The sequence below is a fragment of the Tenrec ecaudatus genome, chromosome 4 (genome assembly GCF_050624435.1).
Source record: "Tenrec ecaudatus isolate mTenEca1 chromosome 4, mTenEca1.hap1, whole genome shotgun sequence".
NCBI lineage: Eukaryota > Metazoa > Chordata > Mammalia > Afrosoricida > Tenrecidae > Tenrec > Tenrec ecaudatus.
The window spans coordinates 7,605,087-7,625,783 of NC_134533.1; the positions used below are offsets into that span (position 1 = coordinate 7,605,087).

Sequence of the window (20,697 nt, forward strand, 5' to 3'; positions counted from 1 at the left end):
TCCGGGGCCAGCCCGGGACTCTGGGGCGGTGTGCCAAGAGCGCTGGAGGAGGCGCCCGGGCGGGAGCCCCAGGACAGGGGGAGTCCCGCACGCCCTGGCCTCGAGGGCAGCCGGCAGCGCCGCCGGGAAGACGCGTCCACTCACTCGCACGGCGGTCCGCCTGGGCCATCGCGCCGAGGAGGGACTGGGAACCGCCGGCTGGAGGCAGAGGACTGAGCTTGCTGCCTCGGGCTGGCGCTGGGACTCCCCGGGAGGCTGCAGGGGGGCGACGCGGCGAAGACCACCCCTTCCCCAGCCCACAGCACCCGGCCACCTGTCTCCGTCCCCGCTGCGGCCGGTACCTCCGCGCCTCCTGCCAGCCGCCGCCTCCCGCGCCGGCCGTATTCCCCGCGCTGCCCGCTCTCCGGTGGCCGCCCGGGCGCCCGAGCCTCCGGGGGCGGGGCCTGCTGGGGGCGGAGCCGGCGGCGGGCGGGGCGGGGCTGGGCGGGCGGGAAGCGCGGCCCGCGGGCGGGCGGGCGGGCCGGCGGGGATCCAGGCTTGGCAAAGGGCAGCGATGCGACGCGGGGTACGGAGGGCGTACTGGGCACCCCGCTCTTGTGTGGCAACGAGGCCGGACCAGCCCGAGCGAGCTGGCTGGCCCCCATCGCCGTGCTGTTCCTTTGGGAAACGGGAAGTTTGCCTTCTTCCAGGACAGCTTTGAGGGCTAGCGGAGGCCACCTAGTGTCCACCCCTGGGGACGCTCAGCAGGTGCTCAGGCGCGGTGACAATTTAGGGAGCACCCGCTAAGCATAAGCACTGGGCCCTGGTAACCACACACCGCCTCACTGGGCAGGCAAGTTTGGTAGAATGAGCAGCAGCTTGGCAAGGTCTAGACCAAGGTTGACTGGCAGAGTAGGACCAGCTGGAACTGGCAGTCTGAGTTCAGAGTTATGAGAAATGTACAAAGCCACCTTTAGGCAGGTAGGAGCAAGGGGATGGGTTTTTGGGGAAGGGGACCCAGGCTGACCTTGACCGCCAAGGTACCCCAAACCACCCTCCCCACATACTCCCGTCCCCTCTTAACAGTCTCACCATCTTCTGCACTCACCCTAACTTGGTCAACTCCACTCCCATCCCTCCCTCCCTCCCTCTTCCCATTTCTGGACAGAAGAAACGGCCAACCCAAATCAAAAATAGTGTTATTAATTCTGGTGTCTCCGAAGCACGAGGAAAAAAAAAAAAAAGAAAAGAAAAGACCAAAAAAGAAGAAATGAAACCACCCTCCCCACATTCAGACCCAGGTCTAGGCCCAGGGGGCTGAGTCAGTCCTGCCACAGGGGCTCCAAGCGGGACCAGCCCATGGGGCTGGGAGGCTGCAGGCCTATCTGGGGAGGCCAGCCCCTGGACCAGGAAGGTAAGCCCAGGGGTCAAAGTCAGAGGTCAAGGTCCCTCGGTTCTCCGGCTCTGGACAGAGCAGCCAGGGGTCAGGGTCCACGTGTGGAAGCCAACGCCATTGAGTCCTGTGGTCCAGCAGAGCGGGCCAGCGGCTGGAGCTGCGTCACTGAGCGCTGGGCCAGGGTCCAGCAGGTGCCAGGCCCTCAGTACTGGTGCTCCAGCAAGGGCTGGGCAGCAGGGCTCTCCCGCTCCTCTGTGGGGACAGACCAGTCGCCTGGGGCCCCCATAGGGGAGCCTTTCTCAGGAGCACTGCTGTCCAGGCAGGGACAGTCCTGAGCTCTGGAGGGGGAGGTGTCGGTGCTGACATCTGGGGGGAGACTGAGGTCCAGGGGCATCTGGTGTAGGGGAGATGGGTTGGCAGGAGCACAGACCTGAGCTGCCTGGGATCCTGCCTCCCACAGGTCCTTTACCTGAGATTTAGGGGTGCCTCCTTTGGGGCTTCCTGAGGCGGGCTCCCCCTCCGGTCCACCCAGCCCCTTCCGACCCCCCAGGCTCCACTTCCCACTGGGGCCCTCAGGGCCGAGAAGACCAGGGACAGGGGGCCGTGTGGGGCGGGGACCCTCGGTGGGGGCAGGTGAGGCAGGGGGTGGTCCAGGGAGCCGAGGGGGCGGCCACTGCAGCACAGAGGGGGGACGCCCATCCCCAGCGCCGGCCAGGGAAGGCCGTGGCCCCCAGCCAGGGGCTGGTGGGAGGGGCTGGTCACCACTGCCTGTGGGAGACAGATAAGAGCAAAGACCTCCATAGGGTGTCCCCCACCCCCACCCCCACCCCGGGCTCAACCCACCAGCGCCGGCTCACCAGCCGTGTTCTCAGGCGTGGGGTGTGCCAGGGGGGGGTTACTGGTCAGGGAGGTCAAGCCGCTGCCGCTGCTGCCGCCGCCACCCCCACAGTCGGAGTCATCTACGTTCCCGCCACTGTTGCAGCCGGCACCACAGCCCTTATGGAGCCTGGGGTGAGGGGGGGCGCAGCCACCTCAGCCCTGGGCTCTAAAGGACCCTGCCACCCAGCGTGTACCCTAATGCCCGGGGCGCGGCTGGCCCTAGCACCCCCTCCCTCCCGGGAGGCGGGGGCGGGGGAGTAGGGGGTGGCTCACCTCTCCCAGCTGCGCAGAAGCCAGCGGGCGATGGCGCCCAGGCTGACCGGCCCGCCCCACAGGGCGCGCAGCTGGGGGTGGCTGCCGGCCAGCGAGGTGGTCAGCGGGGACACGTAGATGGGGTAGCCCAGCGGCTGGTCGCAGGACGAGTTGATCATGTTGCGCAGCGCCTGCTTGGCGTTCTGGATGCTGCCGCGCTCGGGGTTGCGGTTGCGCAGGAACACCAGCTCCTGCTGCTGCCCGGCCCACAGGCCGCGCACGCACTCGCGGTTCACCTGCGGGCACGGCAGGGCGGAGCCTGCGTCAGGCCAGGAGCCCGCTGGGGGCGGGGCGGGGCGGGGCGGGAGCCCACCTTGATGACGCGGAAGCTGAGGTGGCGCTGGTTGAGCATGATGATCTTGTACTCATCGGAGGCGTCGTCCATGACGTGGCGCAGCGCCAGCAGCGAGGGAGTGTTGCTGAGGATGGCGCTGCGCCAGGCCGGGTCGCCCTCGTGCGAGATGACCAGCCGCTCCTCGTTGGCCGCGATGGCATCGTACAGGGCCGCCGGCTCCTCGTACTCGTCTGGGGACGTGAAGTGGTCCTGGGTGCGGGGAGGGCGGGGGCTGGGTCAGCGGCCCTCCGCAGGCCCACCCTGCCCGGCCAGCCTTGCCCACCTGGTGCAGCTTGAGGGCCATGCGGACCCCCGGTGCCACCACCCGGTGAAGCAGGTCCATGTCCGCGAAGACCCACTCATCCCGCGGGGAGGTGATGCGGAAGTCCCCCTTGAACAGGGCGTGCAGGCCATAGAGGAAGGGCTCCAGGCTGGGGAAGGAAGAAGGGGTGAGCAGAGTGTGGAGGCGGGAGGGAGCCATGCCAGGGGGAGAGAAGTGAGGAAAGGTAAGGGGTTGGTGGGACTACAGCAGGGGGGACTAAGTAGCAGAATGCTCATCCCACATGCTGAGCACCCTGGACAGAGGCACCCCCCCCCCACTCACATGGGTCTGTTTCCCCTCTGCCCCTACCAGAGGCGGGAGTAGTCGGGGTGGGGGGAGGTGCTCATCTAGTGGGACCCTCTAGGAGAGCTGTGGGAGGCAGGCTGAGCCAGGCCCGGGGACACTCACCTGGCAGACATGCTGTGTGAGGCCGTCCCCAGGGCCCGGCGGCCCAGCACACACAGGCCGAAGCACAGTGTGACCAGCGGTGAGTTCCAGTCCTGGTCCACGGGCTGCAGCACAAGGACCCATCCCCAGAGCCTAGCTGAGATCTGAGACAGGGAACTGGGGGGGAGGGGGCTGGGGCCCAGGGATAGGCAAGGTGTCGGGTCCCCAGGCCGGGTGGGTCCCCGGGGCAATGTCGGACCTGGCTGCGGCGGGAGGCGCAGTGCTGGATCCACTCGAGGTGCACGGCGCAGAAAGAGGGCAGCGAGAGGCCCGAGAGTCGGAGGTCATAGTCCTCGTCCACACTCAGCGAGAAGGTAGGGTCCGAGTCCGCATAGCCAGGTGCCCGCACTGGCCTCAGGGCTGCCGCAATGCCCTCGTGGCTCAGCCACGCCTCCAGCTTCGGGGAGCGGCTCACGTAGTATATGATGCTCTGTGGGGACAGCAAGCGTCAGGCGGGGCAGCAGACGGAGCAGCGCTGTGCCCAGGGGCAGCTGGTGCCCTGACAGACCCTGGCTCCTGGCAGAAACAGTTTCAGGGTACAAAGCCTTCTTCCCTAAGATGGCCCTGAGGTGGGCTTCCTGGAATGCCCACCCTGAGTGTCTGGCTTCAGCTTGCTGAGCCACAGGGGGCCCTGCCCAGTGACACTGGGTCCTTCCCACACCAGCCAGGAAGCTCGCCATCCTCAAGGGACCCGAGGCTCAGGCAGGCTGCCTGAGCCACAGAGCAAGGCTGTGGGTCATGGACGGTCAGCCCATGAGTGACACTGGCCTCCCAACTCAGGCCTGGAGGGGCTGCCTGCTGCCAGGGCCCCTGGTCTCTGACCCAGATCCTGTGTGTTGCCTGGGCTGAAGTGGCAAGGCAGACCCTGTGTGGGTGGGTGGGGGTGAACCCAGGGCTGGGGAGTGGGTGCAGCTGGCAACAGAGGGACAGCACCCAGGTATCAGGGTGCCCCACAGGTGTGGAGGGCCAAGAGTCTGGGCGAAGTGAGCAGGTGCCAGCTGGAAGAGTCCCATGTCCTGGAGGTGGTTCTGGCTCATGGACCCTCACGCACAACTGAATGCCGGTCCTGTTGTCCCACTGGAACCACCCTGTCTGCAGATCTGGTTCAAGGGTTTCCTTTCTCTTGGCCGACCTTCAACTTTACCAAGTCCCACCACCTCCGCTTCTCAGTTTAGCCATGCTGCTCCAAGACAGCTGTGTTTGTTCTTCAGGCCATCGGTGGCACCTTCAGAATCCTCCAATGCCTTCCTATTGCCGCACTGTCCAGGTTTCACGTACCCATGAGGCAGCTCACTTACACCGTGGCCTGGATCAGGTGCCCTTGGGTCCTCCAAGGGCCATCTTAGTTCTTTCACACTGAAGAGGTCTCAGACAGCAGCTCTGGCCCATGCAATGCGGCCTTTCATCGCTTGACTGCTGCTTCCGGAGCACAGTGTGTGGATCCAAGTGGGACAGGGTGGGGTGGAGCTGGGAGGTCCTCGTGGAGGGATGGCTTGGGGTGGGCCTCACCAACCTCCCATATGGAGGCTTGTCTGGCAGCCAGCAGCCTTGGCCCTGGTGCCACCTTGGCCATGGGAGAGGGTGCCCAGTCTGGAGAAGGCAGGCTAGGCCACCCATACCAAGAAACCAGGGGTCTAGAAGCCTGGTTGAGGGCAGCTGTGGGCCACCACCACCCCACCCCAGATGTCGCAGAAAGGCTGAGGGCCAAGGAGATGGCCTGGCACACCGAAGTAATTGAGTGGTATTTGCCATTCCCGTGCATCCTGAGCCGGGTTAGCTGGGAAGAACCCCGCATGCATTCCCAGTTACTCCTCTGCCCCTCCCTCGGAGGGAATGTCCCCAGCTCACAAGGGAGGCAAGAGGCTCCCAGAGGCAGGCAGCCACCCTGCCCGAGGCTTCCTCCACAGGTACAGCAGCCGGGAGCAGGGAGGTGGTGCCGGAGGCCCAGTGCCAGCCAGGACATGGTGGCACTTTGTTCTACTCTCCTCCACACCTGTGAGCCTCAGTGTCCCCAGCTGGGACACCCACCAGGGCAAGGGGCTTGTCTGGGCTGGGGAAAGAAGAACCGTGAATGCCAAGGCCTGGCAGCAGGTGGCATCAAGGTCCGTGTCTGCAAGGTGGGCCTGAGTCTGACCCAGCTGAGCTGGGACTCGTGGGCCAGTCTCAAGGTCAGAGCCTGGAAGGGGCACACGTGCCCCCAGCACACTACCCAGGTCCCCAGCACTCCTGTGCGTGTATACACACACCCCGCCACTGCCCAGGCCCCTCATAGGCTACCCCATACTGCCCAAGCCCCCACAACATGTTTGCCCCCGTCCTCTACTCCCCCCTTGGTTCTGCCCACTGCCCCCACTGGTCCTTCCAGACTGAACCCCACATCTGTCTTCCAGGCAGCCTCTCCGAGGTACTCATCCCTCGCCCGCTCTATGACGCATCTCGGCTGCCTGTTTGGCACTGAACCCCAGAGGGAGGAGGGGCGCTGGCCTGGGACAGGGCACGACCAGGGCAAGAGCACCCCCTCTGTGAGATGTGGGCATGCAACGGCCCGAGTGATGGGGCTCAGCGGGGGGCCTCTCCTTTTTGGGGACTCACAAGCACCCCCAAGAGTAATTGGAAAACAGAGAGTGAGGAAGAAGCTATCGGCTCTCTGCCACAGGGCACAGGGCACAGAGCCCTGGGGGTAGGGTTCAGTGTGGGGCGGCCAATGCAAGGTCAGTGGTTTCCTTCCACCAGGTGACAGGAAGGTCAAGGCCTTCTGTCCCCATACTGACACCGAGGGACAGACACCTGCTCTGGGTCCAAGAGCCCCGAAGGTGAGTGCGATTTAGTCTGGGCTGGGAGCCATGGATGGGCACCCACTGGAGCCTCGCTGCCAGGCAGGGATGTACGTGTGGCCCACAGGGAGCCTCAGGCAGGCAGGGCCTCACCCGGGGAGCCCTGAGAGGCTCATGATGCTGCACTGGGGCCGGACTCCCTCCAGCCTCACCCTAGGGAAAGTGAAGCCGTGCAGCCAGCTCTCTCCTCAGGCTCCCAGCAAGGGAATCAGCCACTGACCAGGGCCCTTCGAAGCCCCCCAAGGCACCTCACCCGCCCTGCCCCCAAGGAGTTGGGGGTGAGACACCCAGGGGCTGAGTTGGGGGCCTGGGTTCAGAGCCACAGCCAATTTCCTCCACCAATGCCAGCCAGCCTCTCAACCTGTGCCAGCAGGGGCCTTGGGGAGTCGGGAGAGGGGCTTAGCCCAGCCCCCTGCCATCTGCCGACAGACATATTCCTCTTCAAAAACCAAAACAGCACTTTGTGGGGTAGGCGGGCCTGAGCCGGCCGTGGTATTCCCGGTTCCCTTGCATCGCTCACAGGCGGGGCAGTGGGCGGAAGACCAGAGGAGACTATTGGAACTATCGGAAGCCCGGAGGACCAGCCCAATCCGTCCTGGAAGGACAGCCGGGAGACTCCTCAGGAGCAAAGGTGGCAAGACTTCATCTCGTGGACTTTGGATGAGGGGCAGTCTCTGCGGAAGGACAGCATGCTTGGCCCAGTCGGTGGCCAGTGAGAAAGAGGAAGGCCCTCAGGGAATATGGACTGATACAGCGGCTGCCAGGGGCCCCCAAGTAAGGAGGATGCTGGGTTGGCTCGGGGCCATGCAGCCCCCTTTGGTTGGACGTGGGGGTTGCTGTGAGTTGAGACCAATTTGATGACCCCCCTATCACCCGTCTGGGCAGTGCTGGATGGGGTACGACTGGAGTCTGGAAGGCTGGCCCCAATGCTCACTACCCCAGACGAGCCTCCTGGAGGGAGAGGCGGGAGCCTGCCCTGGGAAGCCCTCCTCGGAGTGCATGGGCAGGGGCCGCCCGGGAGGCCTCTAGGTCCCTCTAGCAGGCGGGCTGCCGGATGAGAAGGCCCTGCGGCGCGGCCCTACCTTGACATAGTAGGTGACCAGGACTTTGCGGAGGTCGAAGACCTGCAGCATGGAGGCGGCGTTGTTGTCACTGATGCTGTAGCCCTCCAGCACGTACTTGCTGGCCGTCACCTCCCAGGCCAGCCAGCGCTGCCCAAAGGCGGCGTTGAAGGACAGGACCCGTGGCAGGTGGCCTGGCTCACAGCAGCAGCAGCCCCCGTCCTCCTCCACGCCCTCAGTGATGGCCTCCACCTCTCGCTGCTGACAGTACGTGCCTGGGGGCGGGGGACAGGCGGGCAGTCAGGGGCCACAAGAGACCCTGCTTGCCTCGCCCAGCAAGGACTGCGGCGGGAGCTGGGCCGGGTGACTCACCCTCCTGGCCCCTCCCTCTTCCTAGACTCCAAACTCCCTCTGGGGGATCCTGGGAAAGCTACTTGACCTCTGAAGCCCGTGTCCTTCTTTGACAAACGGACCTGATGCTATGAGCCCCTTCCAAGGTCACAGGGAGGACGGCCTGATGTGTAGATGCTAGCTAGCAGCTGGCCTGGCTGGGCCCCCACAGCTCCGTCCACTCCCACTGCCCTCTCTTCAGTCTCAGGCCCGGGGCTGGGCCCCAGGGCACACCTGGTGGGCCCTCCTGCACAGGGGGGGCAGGCCTTCCTTCAGCTCCCCTCCTTGAGCCCCGGTCACCCTCACGCCTCCCCAAAACTGCCCTCTCAGAGCCACTCAAGTCCTGGCTGCCCCCTCAGCCTGCCCCTGCCTGTGCAGCCCAGCCCCACACGCTCGGCCCCGCATGAGACTGCCCATCACCCCAGCTCAACCCCCAGTCTCCAGCACAAGTGTCAACCCTCAGAGTAACCTGCCCGGGTCCCCCAAACCTAGTGCGGTTGAGCCCATCCCAACTCCCAGGGACCCTGTGGACAGAGGCCAGTTCCCTAGAGCTCCCGAGGCTGCCAGTCGTTAAGGAAACAGAATGCCTCATCTTTCTCCCAAGGAGCCACAGGGCAGTTCAAACTGCCCACCGTCTGGTCAGCAGCCAAGCAGGCCATGTGACCAGGATTCCCGTGGACTTCTCAGACACAGGTCCCTCCCAGCAGGCCAGCAAGCTTGACTCAGCGTCAACTTCACACGGAAGCCATCAGGCAGCCCGTGGTCAGGGAGGAGGCCCGGGCCTGACCCCGCTCCAGGTCACAGTGCTCCTGAGAGGCGCAGCCCCTCAGAAAGCCGGCCCCCGACCTGCACATCTTCCTGAGGGCCGGGTACTGGGCCACCCCTGAGCAGTGAACAGACCCATGGGGGCTGGCCGTAGATATGCCCCCTCCCCCCCAACAAGCTCCAGGCCAAGGGCTCAGCAGGACTACCTGGGCAGTGACGACGGCCAAGTCAGAGCAAGGGCAGGGCCCGGCCAAGAAGCCTGCCTCAGCATTGAGACCGACGCCTCCCCCCCTGCCATGCCCCCCACCCCCGCATGCTCACCCCGGAACTCCAGGCCGCGCAGCTGGAAGGTGACGAGCCCGTTGCCGACCTCGATGAGGTGCACCAGGGCGTTGAGGTAGTCGGAGGCCAGGACGAAGCAGTCTCCAGGGCCGTAGTTGCCCCAGCGGCCCAGCATGAGGTCCCCGCACAGCGTGTGCTGTAGCGAGCGTGTCAGGTGCTCGTAGAAGATGGAGTTGAGATTATTGTCATCGGCACCTGAGGCCCAGGACGGATGGACCGGGGGGCAGGTGAGGGAGGCTCTCCTCCTGGGGAAGGCTGCACCCAATCCCCCACCTGCCCCACCCCCGGGCAGCCAAGTACCCACCGGGGTTCCTGTCCAGCTGTGTGACCAGGCGGGTGTTGGAATGATCCACGCGCTTAGTACTGTTACGAGAGAGTGCACAACGTGGTCGGGGTGCAGTGCCGCCGCCCACCCTGCCTCGGCCCCCTCACACCCAGGACAGCCCGTGTCCCATGTGAAGAGGGGCCGTCCCTGACTCGGGACCTGCACCAGTTGTGCCATCTCTGACCTCTCATTCCCACCACCTCGGGTGCCTGGCCATGCCAAAGTCCCCATCCTCGGCCACCCGGCTCACTTGTAATCGCGCTCCCAGAACTTGAGAGGCCGTGCGTAGGACATGATGAAGACGGCGCTGCCCAGCAGGGGGTTGAGCGGCGTGGAGAAAACCGCTGAGAGCAGGGCCTGGACGAACAGCATGGCCGAGTCTGGGCACTGGTCAAGGAGGCAGTGGGCACGAGGACCACCCCACCGCTGCCTGCCTCCACCCAGCTGCCCTGTGGCTCCTCACCCACGGCCACCCCCACCCCACCACCTGCCTCCACCCCGCCGCCGCCCGTGCACCCTGTCCGACCGCAGGGCAGGCCGGGTACGAGGCACAGCGAAAGGCTGGGCAAACGCGTGGAAGGCCGAGCCCCAGGTGATCTGCCAGGGCGCGATGTAGGTCAGCACGAAGCGCAGCTTGTACAGCAGGTCCCACAGCTGCAGGCGGGGAGACACCAGGTGGGCGCTCAGGGAGGGGACGAGGCCCGGCCCCACGCCAGGCCCACCCAGTGCCCACCCGGGTACACGATCTCGCCCAGCCCGCTTCCTCTGGACTTGTGAGCTTTTTGACTCTCACACCCCCCAGGGAGAGGCCCCCAGACGGTCTTCCAAGTTGTCCCACCCGCTCCATGGGATGGAGCATCAGAGTGGCCACGGGCCTTGTCTCCTCCTCCTGGGCCTCAGAATCTAGACAGACCAGCTTACTGGAGTGAGTGCAAGGCCTGGGCCTGCGGCCAGCTCCTGGGTAGCCCAAGAATTAGGATTCCCTGTGACCCTCAGCCCCAGTCAGGGGAACCCACAGTGACAGGGAGCAGTCCCCCCAGGGCCCCCAAGATCTGCGGCAATGCACGGCTGGGACAGAGCTCAGAGGGCAACGCCCCCCTTGGGCATTGTAAACAGACCATGGTCAGAGGAGTGGAGAGAGAGGGGACTTCAAGGTGGTCACCTGGGCCTGGGCTCAACTCCCTGGGGGCCCAAGGCAGGTCGCTGGCTGCTTTAAGCCACCACAGCCTGTGAGGGTACGGGGGGCCCCTCCAGGAGCGGCTGTGCAGGCCCTGGGGAGCTGAGAGGCACGGCCACTGCCAGACCACCAGGCTGTGAGGGTCCCCCACTCCCACCGAGGGATAGCTGTGCGCCCGCTCACCTTGCTGCAGAGCAGGGACATAAGGAAGTAGTCGAGCAGAAAGCCCTGCGAGAGGCGTGGGTAGTCGAAGTGGAAGAGCAGGACGGTGAAGGCCAGGGTCAGGTACTGCTGGGGCGGACAGCAGAAGGCCGAGCGCAGCAGCTTCAGCCCGGCCACGGTCATCAGCAGCGCCCGGCAGCTGGGGGCCAAGGACAACCACTTAGGAGCCCAGGGGCAGAGGCTATGCTACAAGGGGAATGCCCCAGCCCGGCTCCCAAGCTAGGCTAGGGGCTCCCCAGGTGGTAGGCACATCTGCTCTCGGGAAGTGGGGCCGGGAGCCCCAGTCCTGCGTGAGCTCTGGGGGTGGTGTCTCAGTGGCCCCAGGGCAGGAAAAGGTAGGTGGTGCTCACTAGAGGCAGAACTTGTCCGGGTGGCTGACGGTCGTGTGGGCGTCCACTGTGAGGGCGCTGAGCACCACGGCGGGGTAGATGAGGTACTTCTCCACACACTGCAGGCCCGCGTACAGCTTCTCGAACCGCATCACCTGCGCGGCACCTGCAGGAGGAGGCAGGGCTGTTTCATGCTCTGCGAACACCGTCGGGACCTGAAAGGCTCCGAGGGCCGAGCCGGGGCCCCAGTGTGCAGGGGCAGAGCCCCAGGGACCTCCAAAAGGGACCACCTGCCAAGGCTAAGTGTGACCTTCGCGTGACAAACTGGGACATGAAACATGGGCCTGTGATGGACCTGTGGCACAAGATGTGTCTGGAGACGGCACCTGCAGGGGGATCACTTGGCTGTTTTGGACAAGAGTCCCCTGAAAAGCCCACTGCCAGCAAGTCAATTCTGCATCCTCCCAGCCCCACAGAACTGCCCGTCTGCTGTGGGCTTCCCGGGCTGCACACAGACTGCCACGCCTCTCTCTCTCTCTCTCTCTCTCTCTCTCTCTCTCTCTCTCTCCCTCAGAGCAGCTGGGGGCTCCATCCGCCAGAAACTTAACCACTGCACCACCAGGGCTCCGGAGCAGTGCCCTGAGCTCAGGGGCTCTGCTCCTTCCACTCGCTCAGACAGCACAGCACGGCGGGCAGACCGAGCAGAGCAAGGCTGAACGGGGTCCACCGAGGGCAGCTCAGGGGCCTCAGCCCGCCTGCCCTGGAGGCTGCGGGGGGCCGGGGGGCACTCACCCCGAACTTCGTACTGGCTGTACTCCAGCGGCTTGAGCACTGGCTGCGAGAGGCAGAACCAGGGCAGCTGCTTGCGGAGCTGTGGCAGCAGGTAATGAGTGAAGAGGCCCACGGCCCCGGCCAACGCGTACAGCACGAACCCCAGCACGGACTGCGGGGGAGGAGGTCAGAGGCTCAGCCGAGGCCAGGGCTCACACTGGGGCCGGGGGTCTGGGGAGCCCCACCCACCTTCAGAGCGAGGAAGACGGTGCTGGCGCTGATGGCGAAGGTCAGGACTGCGATCACCACGCACATCACCAGGTCGGAGTGCAGGACCTCGCGCTGTGGCCAAGAGCAGTGTGGGACCCCCGCCTCCAGCCACACCACAACCCTACACCCAGCCGAACCCCAGCCTCACACTCCAGACCCACACTGTCACCCCTGTTGTTGCCTCAACTCAGTACCTCAGCTCCACGCCCCCAGTCACACCCCAACCCTGCACCGCCCCCAAGGGCCCCCAGCCCCTGCCCCTCACCACTGACTGGCGCATCTTGTCTGGCAGTGGGTCTGGGGGCTCGGCCCGGGCCGTCTCCAGGCTGCGCTCCTCCAGCTCAGGGAAGAGTTTGCTTCGGAGCAGAGACCTAGGACCAGGGTGGGCAGAGACGCAGGTCGCAGGTGTGGGCCTGGGAGACCTCCCCTCCTCCCTCTCCAGCACAGGCACGTGCGGGCACCAACCAGAGCACGGTGGGGTCGCTGCTCTGCCGGCTCAGGTGGTAGGACAGGGCCACCAGGAGGCCACAGAAGACCGAGAAGAGGACAGGGACGTGCTGGTCCGGCCAAGGGGTCTGGGGAGAGAAGCCATGCTGGTCGGGGGCAGGTGAGCCTGAGCGCAGGTCCCGTAAGTGAGACGATAGCTGAGCAACCACAGCCCCCTCCCCCACCCAACCCGGGGCCCAGCCCACCCCAATCCCCCACTGGGCTCCTACCTTCATGGCCCCAAGGCAGAAGCCGTAGAGCAGGGCGGCAGCCATGAGGCTGCGAGACAGGCTGAAGACAGCAGTGAGCGGGCTGGTGGCCGCTGTGGGGGGAGAGGAGGCGGGACCAGCTCTTCGGGTTTCCCTTCTGGTGTCCCCTGGCTCCTGCCACCTCTGCGCCCACCCCAGAAACCGAGCTTCCCTGGACAGACCCGCAGCCCCGTGCTCCCGCCGCAGCCCTTGACTGTGGAGACCAATGGGGACGGCTCGGCCAGGGCCAGTCTGTGGGCCTTAAGAGCTCCATTACCGGTGCCTCCAAAGCCGTGCATGTCAATCTGCTCCAGCAGGTACATGAGGCAGGTGTTGACCTGGGGCAGGAGGCCCAGCAGGAAGACCAGCGGGAAGCACAAGGTGAATACTGGGGGCGAGAAGCAAGGCCTGGTCAGGGGACAGACACACGCGCGCGCGCATCCCTCCCCCGCCCCCCTTGTCCTGCCCAGCCTCACCAGTGGCCACATCGCGGGCACAGAAGAAGAAGGAGGCGGAGAAGAGCGTGAGGCCGTACAGGGAGACGGGCGGAAAGGGCTGGGCCGAGCCCAGCGCGTCCAGCAGCCAGATGAGCAGGCAGCAGATGCAGAAGTAGACGGGCCGGCTATATGCGATCACCCAGTTGTGGCCCTGGGGAGCAGGGCTGTGAGCAGCAGGCACTGCGTGGACACACATGCACGCCCCCAGGGCCCTTCCCCCGGGTACTCACGTGCATGGGAGACGCTGCGTCAGGCTGGACGCTCTGCAAGAGATCAGGTCCACGTTGGTGAGGAGCCTGTGGCGGTCAGGCCCCCTGGGAGGCCAGCCCCCTGGACCTCGGTCTTCTGGTCTAGATAATGGGCTCAGCTACCAAGGGCCTCAGCACCCGTCCCTTTCTGTGCACATGTCTCAAAGCCGGGGTGCAGTGGGAAGGGGAGGGCGTCAGGACACTGGGGGTAGGGGCCCAACCTTGAGCAGAGAGTACTGGCAGGAGGCGATGACCAGGCAGAACTGGAAGACCCAGATGTCCGTGAAGAAACCCTTGAGCAGCAGCAGGTAGCCCAGGAAGGCAACGAGGCTGCTTAGCCCGACACCAAAGATGTTCTCCACCGTCCCCCGAGTCCTGCACAGACCATGGGGTTAGGGCACACGCCAGCCCTGGGGGTGAAGTCAGGGAGGACCCTGGCATAAAGGACCCAGCCAGCCCCTCAGCCCTCAGGGATGCCCACTCCATTGCTGCCCCGCATCCCCATCACTGCCCCCTGCAGACACAGGACTCCGTGGGCTTCACTTCCAGGCCTGCTGGCCCCAGCTCCTCCAGAAGGGAGCTGTGAAGCGACAGCACTCTCACAGAGCCAACCAGGCCAACACAGGGTCACCTCCACAGTCAGCCCCCGACAGACACCAAGTCAACAGCTGCCCCTTACCAGACACACACACACACACACACACACACAGACACCGGGCCGCATCCAGGGCCAGCCCCCAACAGACACCACTGGGCCACACGCTGCTCCCCGCCCCAGACACCCCCCGAAATACAGAGACCAGTCACACGCAGAGCCACCCCACACACTCACCAGGTCATTCACACACAGCCGGCTTCTGATCTACACTGGGCCACCCTGGCCAATGCCCAACCAAGCAGGCCATCCACAGTGGACACTCGGTCACACCCACAGCCAGTCTTCTTCCACTCCTGCAATGGGGCCCCCCCTTGACCTCGGGCCACACCCAGAGCTGGCCCCCAATCAACATCAGGTCACCCACTGCCACCCCCAGACACTGGGTTACCCACAGGTACCCCCAGATACCAAGCCACCCATGGGTGCTGGATCACAAGTAGCTGGACCTCAACTGCCCTCGGTCCCCGACGGACATGGGGTCACATGGGCAGCCCATCACACCCTCAGCTGACCCCCAACTCACACTGACACCCACACAGCCGGCCCCCACAACAGGCCAACCACACAGTGGGTTCCGGATCGGCACTAGGAATCAGGGAAGACAGCAAGCCAGGAGCCCCAAGTCCCCCACAAAAGTCACCTGGCTTCCCTGTGCCTCAGTTTCCCCTGAGGAATGGAAAGGTGAGAGGAGGACTGAGCCGAGGCTTCAGGACCTCCACTCCTCTGCAGTCTGGTAGTCTCAAACCACCAGACTCACGGATCCCCCAGGAGGGGCGCTTACCGGTCCAGCAGGGCCAGCAGGGCCAGCCGCTCGTAGCGCACGGAAGTCCAGCGGCCGGGGAGGAGCCAGTACTTGTAGCTGTGCTGGGCACGGGGCGGAGCCTGCTCCATCAGCGTCTGCTCCTGGGATTCGTGCAGGGAGTCCTGGTCCGGCAGGTCAAACTGCAGCCCCATAGCCGCGGCCGTCAGCCCACCGCCCCCCAGTACCAGCCTGCGGCCACTGCCCTTCGGCACAGAAAGCCCTCTGCCCACCGGCGCGGGGCCCAGTGATCTGCCGACCGCCACCGGGGCCCGCTTTCTCGGGATGCCAGGACTCAACATGGTGACCGTCGCTGGGTCCCTGTCGCTGACCCCCACCCATCAGCCCCACACAGGCATCCCCTCCTGCCTCTTCCAGGACGCAGCGACAGCCACCTTGCCCTCCAAGCAGGAACTACTCTAGGCTTTGGTCTCTGCAGCCCACCGGTGTTCAGCGGACATGTGGTGGCCCAGATGGTGGGCATAGGGCTCTGAGGATCAATGGCCACCAATTGTGTACTGAGGGCCAAGCTGCCCCGGGCGTGAGAGCTGAGTGAGGAAAATGAATGGGAAGGGCCACGTGGACCTGCTGCCCAGGGGCCCGCTGTGGGCTCGACCAACAGCGTGTGGGCAGCGCTAAGCCCAGGCGCTCCTGGGAGCAGAAGGGTGCTCACACCCTGGCTGCTTCTGGTGTTTTACACAAACAACGCGCGCCTTGTGCGGCACTCATCCCGGCGTCTGCGCCACAGGGACCAGCCACCACCTTCACAGGGTGTCCTAGCCAGCACCCACACGGCTCCCCACTAACTGCGGCCCCTGGGGTGAAAAGGTGCAGCGGCTAGCTCTGCTGAGGTCAGGACAGGCAGCGCCCGCCAGGAGCCTTCGCTCAGAGCCGCCTGCCCCCCAAGCCCCAGAGCAGTAGGCGCTGCCCCTCCTGGGGACCAGGTCAGCCCCAACCCCTTCTGCCTGGGCAGCTCCTCACCTCCGGAATCTCCAGCGGCACCCGGCGCACCTGCATCCCCTGCAGCACCACAGGCCGGGACTGCAGCAGGTTCAGGCCCCCCGCCGCCTCGGGGACATCAGCTGAGTGGAAGCTGGAGGAGTGTGAGTGGCGGTCCCTGTGGGAGGGGAGCCCGAGGATGGGCTGAGGGAGGCTGACGGTGGGGGCCCAGGGGCTCTCCCAAATGCCCAGAGTGTTGAGGAGGCAGGTAGCAGAGCACGCCTGTCTCAGGCCTGTCCCAGGTGCTGAGAAAACCACACCCCCCACACCTGGCTCCGGCTGGAAGTGTCCCTTGTGGGCCTGCCCCTGCCTTGGTCCTGCGCTGGGAAACGCTGCCACCCCGAGGGTGCTCCCGGGACATGGCGGCGCCCGGGCCAGATACGCCGAGCTTGGCAACTCACCATGCTCCATTGGCTGCCTGCTCGCCCTGCTGCCCCACGGGGTTCTCGTAGCCCCCTCCAGCCAGACCAAAGGTGTAGGACCGCCGCACACCTGGGACAGGGGCAGGGGGTCAGAGCCGGCAGTTGGGGAGAGCTCGGGATGTCAGCCTGCCTTGGGCCTGAGTTACACTGAGGGGCCCTCGTGGGAGCCCTTGCTGGGCTGCATCTGTCTACTCCCAGGCAGGGCAGGGGGAGGCTGAGGAGCGCAACTGCGCCTATGCCCCAGAGAATGTACAAAGGTGACAGGTGCCAGGGCAGGGGTGGCCCCCCCAGGGCCTGGGAGTGGGGCTCGGGGTGGGCGCCCACCACTCTCATCGTAGAAGTAGTGCACAGCGCCCTCAGAGGTGTCGTCGAAGGTGCAGGCCTCGTGCACGTGGGTGCCGGCGCGGGTGAGCAGCAGTGAGGAGGCGAAGTGCAGGGCGGAGGGCAGCGTCAGCGCCCGAGAGTGGGAGGCCGCCCGGCCCCGCTGAGCCTCCTGCAGGCTGCTGGGGGGATGAGGGGGAGGGCAGGAGGGTCAGCACTGCAGCTGCTGCCCACCCCCAGGACCCGCCTGTCAGTGTGGCGCTCACCTGGGCGGCGAGCCCATGACAGAGGCTGGCGGCGTCGGGTTGCTGCCCGCGTTGTGCCGCCTGCGGATGGCCTGGGTCCGCCTCACGCTACTTGAGCGGTCCCGCTTGCCCGTCTCCTCGGCTACTGCCCAAAGAGACCCCAGCACATAGGACAGGGGTTCAGGAAGGAAGGGACCCTGAGGCCCTGCCCTGGTTCCCCCATTCCTCAACCCCAAAGGGGCTGGGAGCTGCCAGTGCAGCGTCTCCCAGCCCTGCTACCCGATGGCAGCTGGGTCCACACTAGACTCCTCCTTGGCCTGGAGGCAAAGCCCCCTGCACCCTCGGGCCAGCACTCACCTCCCCCCACGGCACCTTCCTCCTGCAGCTCGCCCCGCCAGCCAGGCTGGTTGGCAGCAAGTCCCCTGCGGGCCTCAGCAGGCAGCACGGTGGGCTCCCCAACAGCCAGCTCGGCCCCAGCCTGGGCCTCCAGCTCAGCCTTGGAACCAGCCAGGGGAGCCCTGAGCACGTCGCCCCCCGCCCCGTCCATGCTCAGCACCCGTGCATGTGTCTTGGCGCTGGCGGTGCTGGGAGTCCGCTGGGTTCCGTAGGGCCGCTTGGGGGGCACAGCGGCCCCATCCTCAGCCCCGTGGGGGGCCCGCCGCTTCCGGGGTCCCCCCACGGCACCCCGGGAGCTCTCAGGGGAGTAGCAAGAGGTGGAGGAGGAGCTGTCGGTACTGCAGCGGTGCTGTGAGTGGAGGCTGGAGGCTGGGCTCAGCTCGCTCCCCTCGCTGGTGTCCTCGTCCTCAAAGAAGCCCCCGCCCTCGAGCAGGGGCCGCCGTGGGCGGCTGGGAGGGGAGTGTCTCCGTGTGGGCGGCCTCCGTTTGCTGGGCCGCAGCAGGGCCAGGTCCTTGGGCCGCACCACCAGGAGTGGCTCAGGTGGGCCCGGGGGTGTCCCTGCACCGATGACGGTATCAAAAGAGCGCAGGGTGTCATCTGAGGGGACCCCGGCATCTGGGGAGGCCGGCAGCTCAGCCTCTGAGGGTGGGTCTGTGTCACTGCCCTCGGGGGCCAGCCCACCTGGGGGGCTGTCCAGGTGGGTGGAGTTGGTCTTCTCGCTCTTGAAGCTGCTCAGCGTCTCCCGGTCCGTGCCGCTGAAGCAGGAGTCCGAGGAGCCTGCCTTTCGGGGTGTGGGCTCGCCGGAGCCGTGCCGGTCCAGGGGCTGGTAGCCACTGGCACCCCAGCGCTGCTCCCGCCGGCTGCTGGTCCTCACCAGGGCCCGGTCGGGCCGAGTCAACGTCAGGAAACTCTTGCTCAGCTCCTGGCTGAGGCTCCCTTTCAGCAAGGGGCTCATGGGCGTGTCGGCCATGCTGCTTCCGTTCCAGGGGGCTCCGTCACCAGCCAACGGGGAACGTTCTGAAGAGTCCGTGCTGGGGAGGGAAGGGTCTGGGGCTGCCCCTGGAGGAGTCTGGGGAAGGTCTCCAACTGAAAAGCGGGACAGGGGATCAGGACGGCAGCCTGCAGCAGGAATTGAGGGAAAGGCCTCTGCATGGGTAGGGGGCTGGCGAGGCCCCATCTGGGAACACACAGGGAGCCCCAGGACAGAGAAGTTGGGGCAACCCTAAGTAACAATCGCTAGCTCCCCCCACCGCCCTCCTCGCCCACAAACCCAGGCCACTCACTCAGTTTCTCCTGCAAGCTCAGCTGCAGCATCTCCCGGTCGGCGGCAGTCACGATCACGTTGTTGCTGCCTTGCTCCCGGACCAGCTCCTGAATGTCTACAGCAGAGGGTGCAGACCCCATCAGCAAGACCAGGGCAGTGGCCTGTCTCCCCGCATCCTCCAGCTCTGCCCCAGCAGGACCCACTTACCTCGGAGTGGCCCCGAGTCCTCCATACGGGGGAGCAGCTCCTGTGTGACCAGAGGGAGGCATGAGGGAGCAAAAAGAGGCAGAGGGAAGCTGGGGACAGAGACACGGTGGGTGGGACATGCCTGGGTGACAAGGGTCGGGCTGAGGGCTGGAAGGGCTCACCGAGACCTGATTGAAGCCAAACACTGAATGCTGGGAGCTGCAGCGCACTGGGGGTGTGGAACCCACTTTCCGAAACACGGTCATCTCTACTCCCGGGTCCCTGCAGGCAGAGGGCAACAGCAGCCTTGACCTTATTCCTCCTGCTGATGATCCAGGACTCCCCCTTCCCAAGAGAGCCTTAACAATCCCTGGGCCACCCACAGAACAACTACTGAGCCTCAGTCACAGAGCCGCCGTGCCGGAAGCCCCCCACCCTCCTCCAGGGCCCCGGGGCTCAAGGTCCAATCCAGCCCTGTCCCACACACCTGGGCGGACTGCCGCCCCCCTGGGCAGGCTCTTCCTCCGGGTCTCCAGTGGGCGAGCGGCGCTTCTCCACAATCTCGCCCTGGTCGAACATGGCATGTAGCCGGTAGTTCACGGTCTTGATGGTTGCAAAGATAACTGCCACCACCAGGCAATACACGCCAGCCACCAGTAAGCTGGGGGGCAGGACCTGGAGGAGCACGGTGGGTCAGGTCCCCTCCTGCACAGGCTCTGTCCCCATGTCCCCAACCACCACTGAGGCTAAGCCCTCTGATGCCCAAGGACACAGAACACAGCACTACAGGAACCAGCCAAGCGGCTCTGTCCACTGTTCTGACAGGACACAGGCGAAGTGGAGGGGGCTCAAGGTCACCCGCACGGGGAGATGGGTTTAGCCTCACCTAACACATCCCAAATTCTGCAGTGATTCCTCTCCCCACACCTCAGCGCCCGGACTGCCCCCCTTCCCCAGCGAGCGCCCAAGCAGACATCTCACCATGTACAGCAGGAAGGGAAAGGTGAGCAGGAAGATCCAGACATAGAGGTGGAAGCAGTTGGAGAAAGTGCTCTGGTGCGGGTCGAAGAACCAGCCGCCAGTGAGCGAGGCCCACACCCCCTGGCGCAGGATCTGCAATACCTGTGACCCCATGGCCCCGCCGCTGCTGCACGCGCCCCCCTCCCGGGACCCTCATGGGGGCGGCCCCCGGCCCATGCCCCGCCTGGAGCGCGAGGGCCCCGGGGCCCGGCCCCGCGCTCACGCCATGGTCTCCCCCAGCGGGGGAGAGTGGTCAGTGGGGGCCGGGGTGCGGACAGGGGGCGGGGCCGCCCAGGCAGTCAGCGGCGCAAGATCGGGGCGCAGGGGTGGGGCCGCATGGGGCTCGGGTCGGGCCCCCTACCCCTGGCCCAGAACTGCTCGGTGGGGCCGAGCCCGCAGGCGGGCGGAGGGCACGGGCCGGGCAGTCGCCGGCAGCATCCAGAGGTGGGCGTGGGGTGGGTGCTCTCAGGACGCAGGCGATGGCTCCCTCGGCTCCGGTCCGCGGGGAGCCTCGGATTCCTGGGGTCCACTCCACGGGTCACAAGCCACACGTCCCGCGTTACGAACTCGCCCCTTGGCTGCTTGTGCCGGCCCAAGGGGAGGCCGGAAGAAGGAGCCGCGAGCCGCCAGCCTGCGGTGGCGCATGCGCCCGACAAGCCCAGTTGGGACCCGGAAAAGGAAAGCCTGACGGCACGTATGCGCAAGCGCGGAAAAGAGGCGGAACGGTGTGAATCGGGGCGTGCCCTGAGGGCG

The 20,697-nt window shown here is 65.9% G+C and overlaps 1 protein-coding gene across 8 annotated transcripts; it reads right to left on the bottom strand.

Annotated features, from left to right (window-relative positions):
- Nucleotides 1-1,161: 1,161 nt before the first annotated feature.
- PCNX3 (pecanex 3) lies at nt 1,162-20,627 on the bottom strand. 8 transcript variants are annotated; one of them, XM_075545404.1, is made up of 34 exons: nt 19,906-20,627; nt 19,412-19,599; nt 19,107-19,206; nt 18,946-18,985; nt 18,758-18,853; nt 17,436-18,560; nt 17,100-17,223; nt 16,837-17,015; nt 16,492-16,582; nt 16,073-16,208; nt 15,074-15,195; nt 13,856-14,009; nt 13,617-13,649; nt 13,366-13,537; nt 13,167-13,277; nt 12,872-12,963; nt 12,621-12,730; nt 12,421-12,526; nt 12,135-12,227; nt 11,907-12,057; nt 11,136-11,280; nt 10,747-10,924; nt 9,932-10,040; nt 9,637-9,766; nt 9,366-9,424; nt 9,041-9,256; nt 7,586-7,839; nt 3,869-4,099; nt 3,631-3,734; nt 3,184-3,331; nt 2,880-3,110; nt 2,528-2,802; nt 2,233-2,381; nt 1,162-2,143 (listed from the first exon to the last, which is right to left on the bottom strand). In XM_075545404.1, the coding sequence occupies exons 1-34, from the start codon at nt 20,056-20,058 to the stop codon at nt 1,578-1,580; spliced, it is 6,171 nt and encodes a 2,056-aa protein (XP_075401519.1). In that variant the 5' UTR covers nt 20,059-20,627; the 3' UTR covers nt 1,162-1,577. The 8 variants fall into 8 exon arrangements, with proteins under 8 accessions (XP_075401519.1, XP_075401517.1, XP_075401514.1 ...); XM_075545402.1 differs by having other exon boundaries at nt 15,074-15,234; XM_075545399.1 differs by having other exon boundaries at nt 15,074-15,234; nt 17,100-17,220; nt 17,436-18,593.
- Nucleotides 20,628-20,697: the final 70 nt, after the last annotated feature.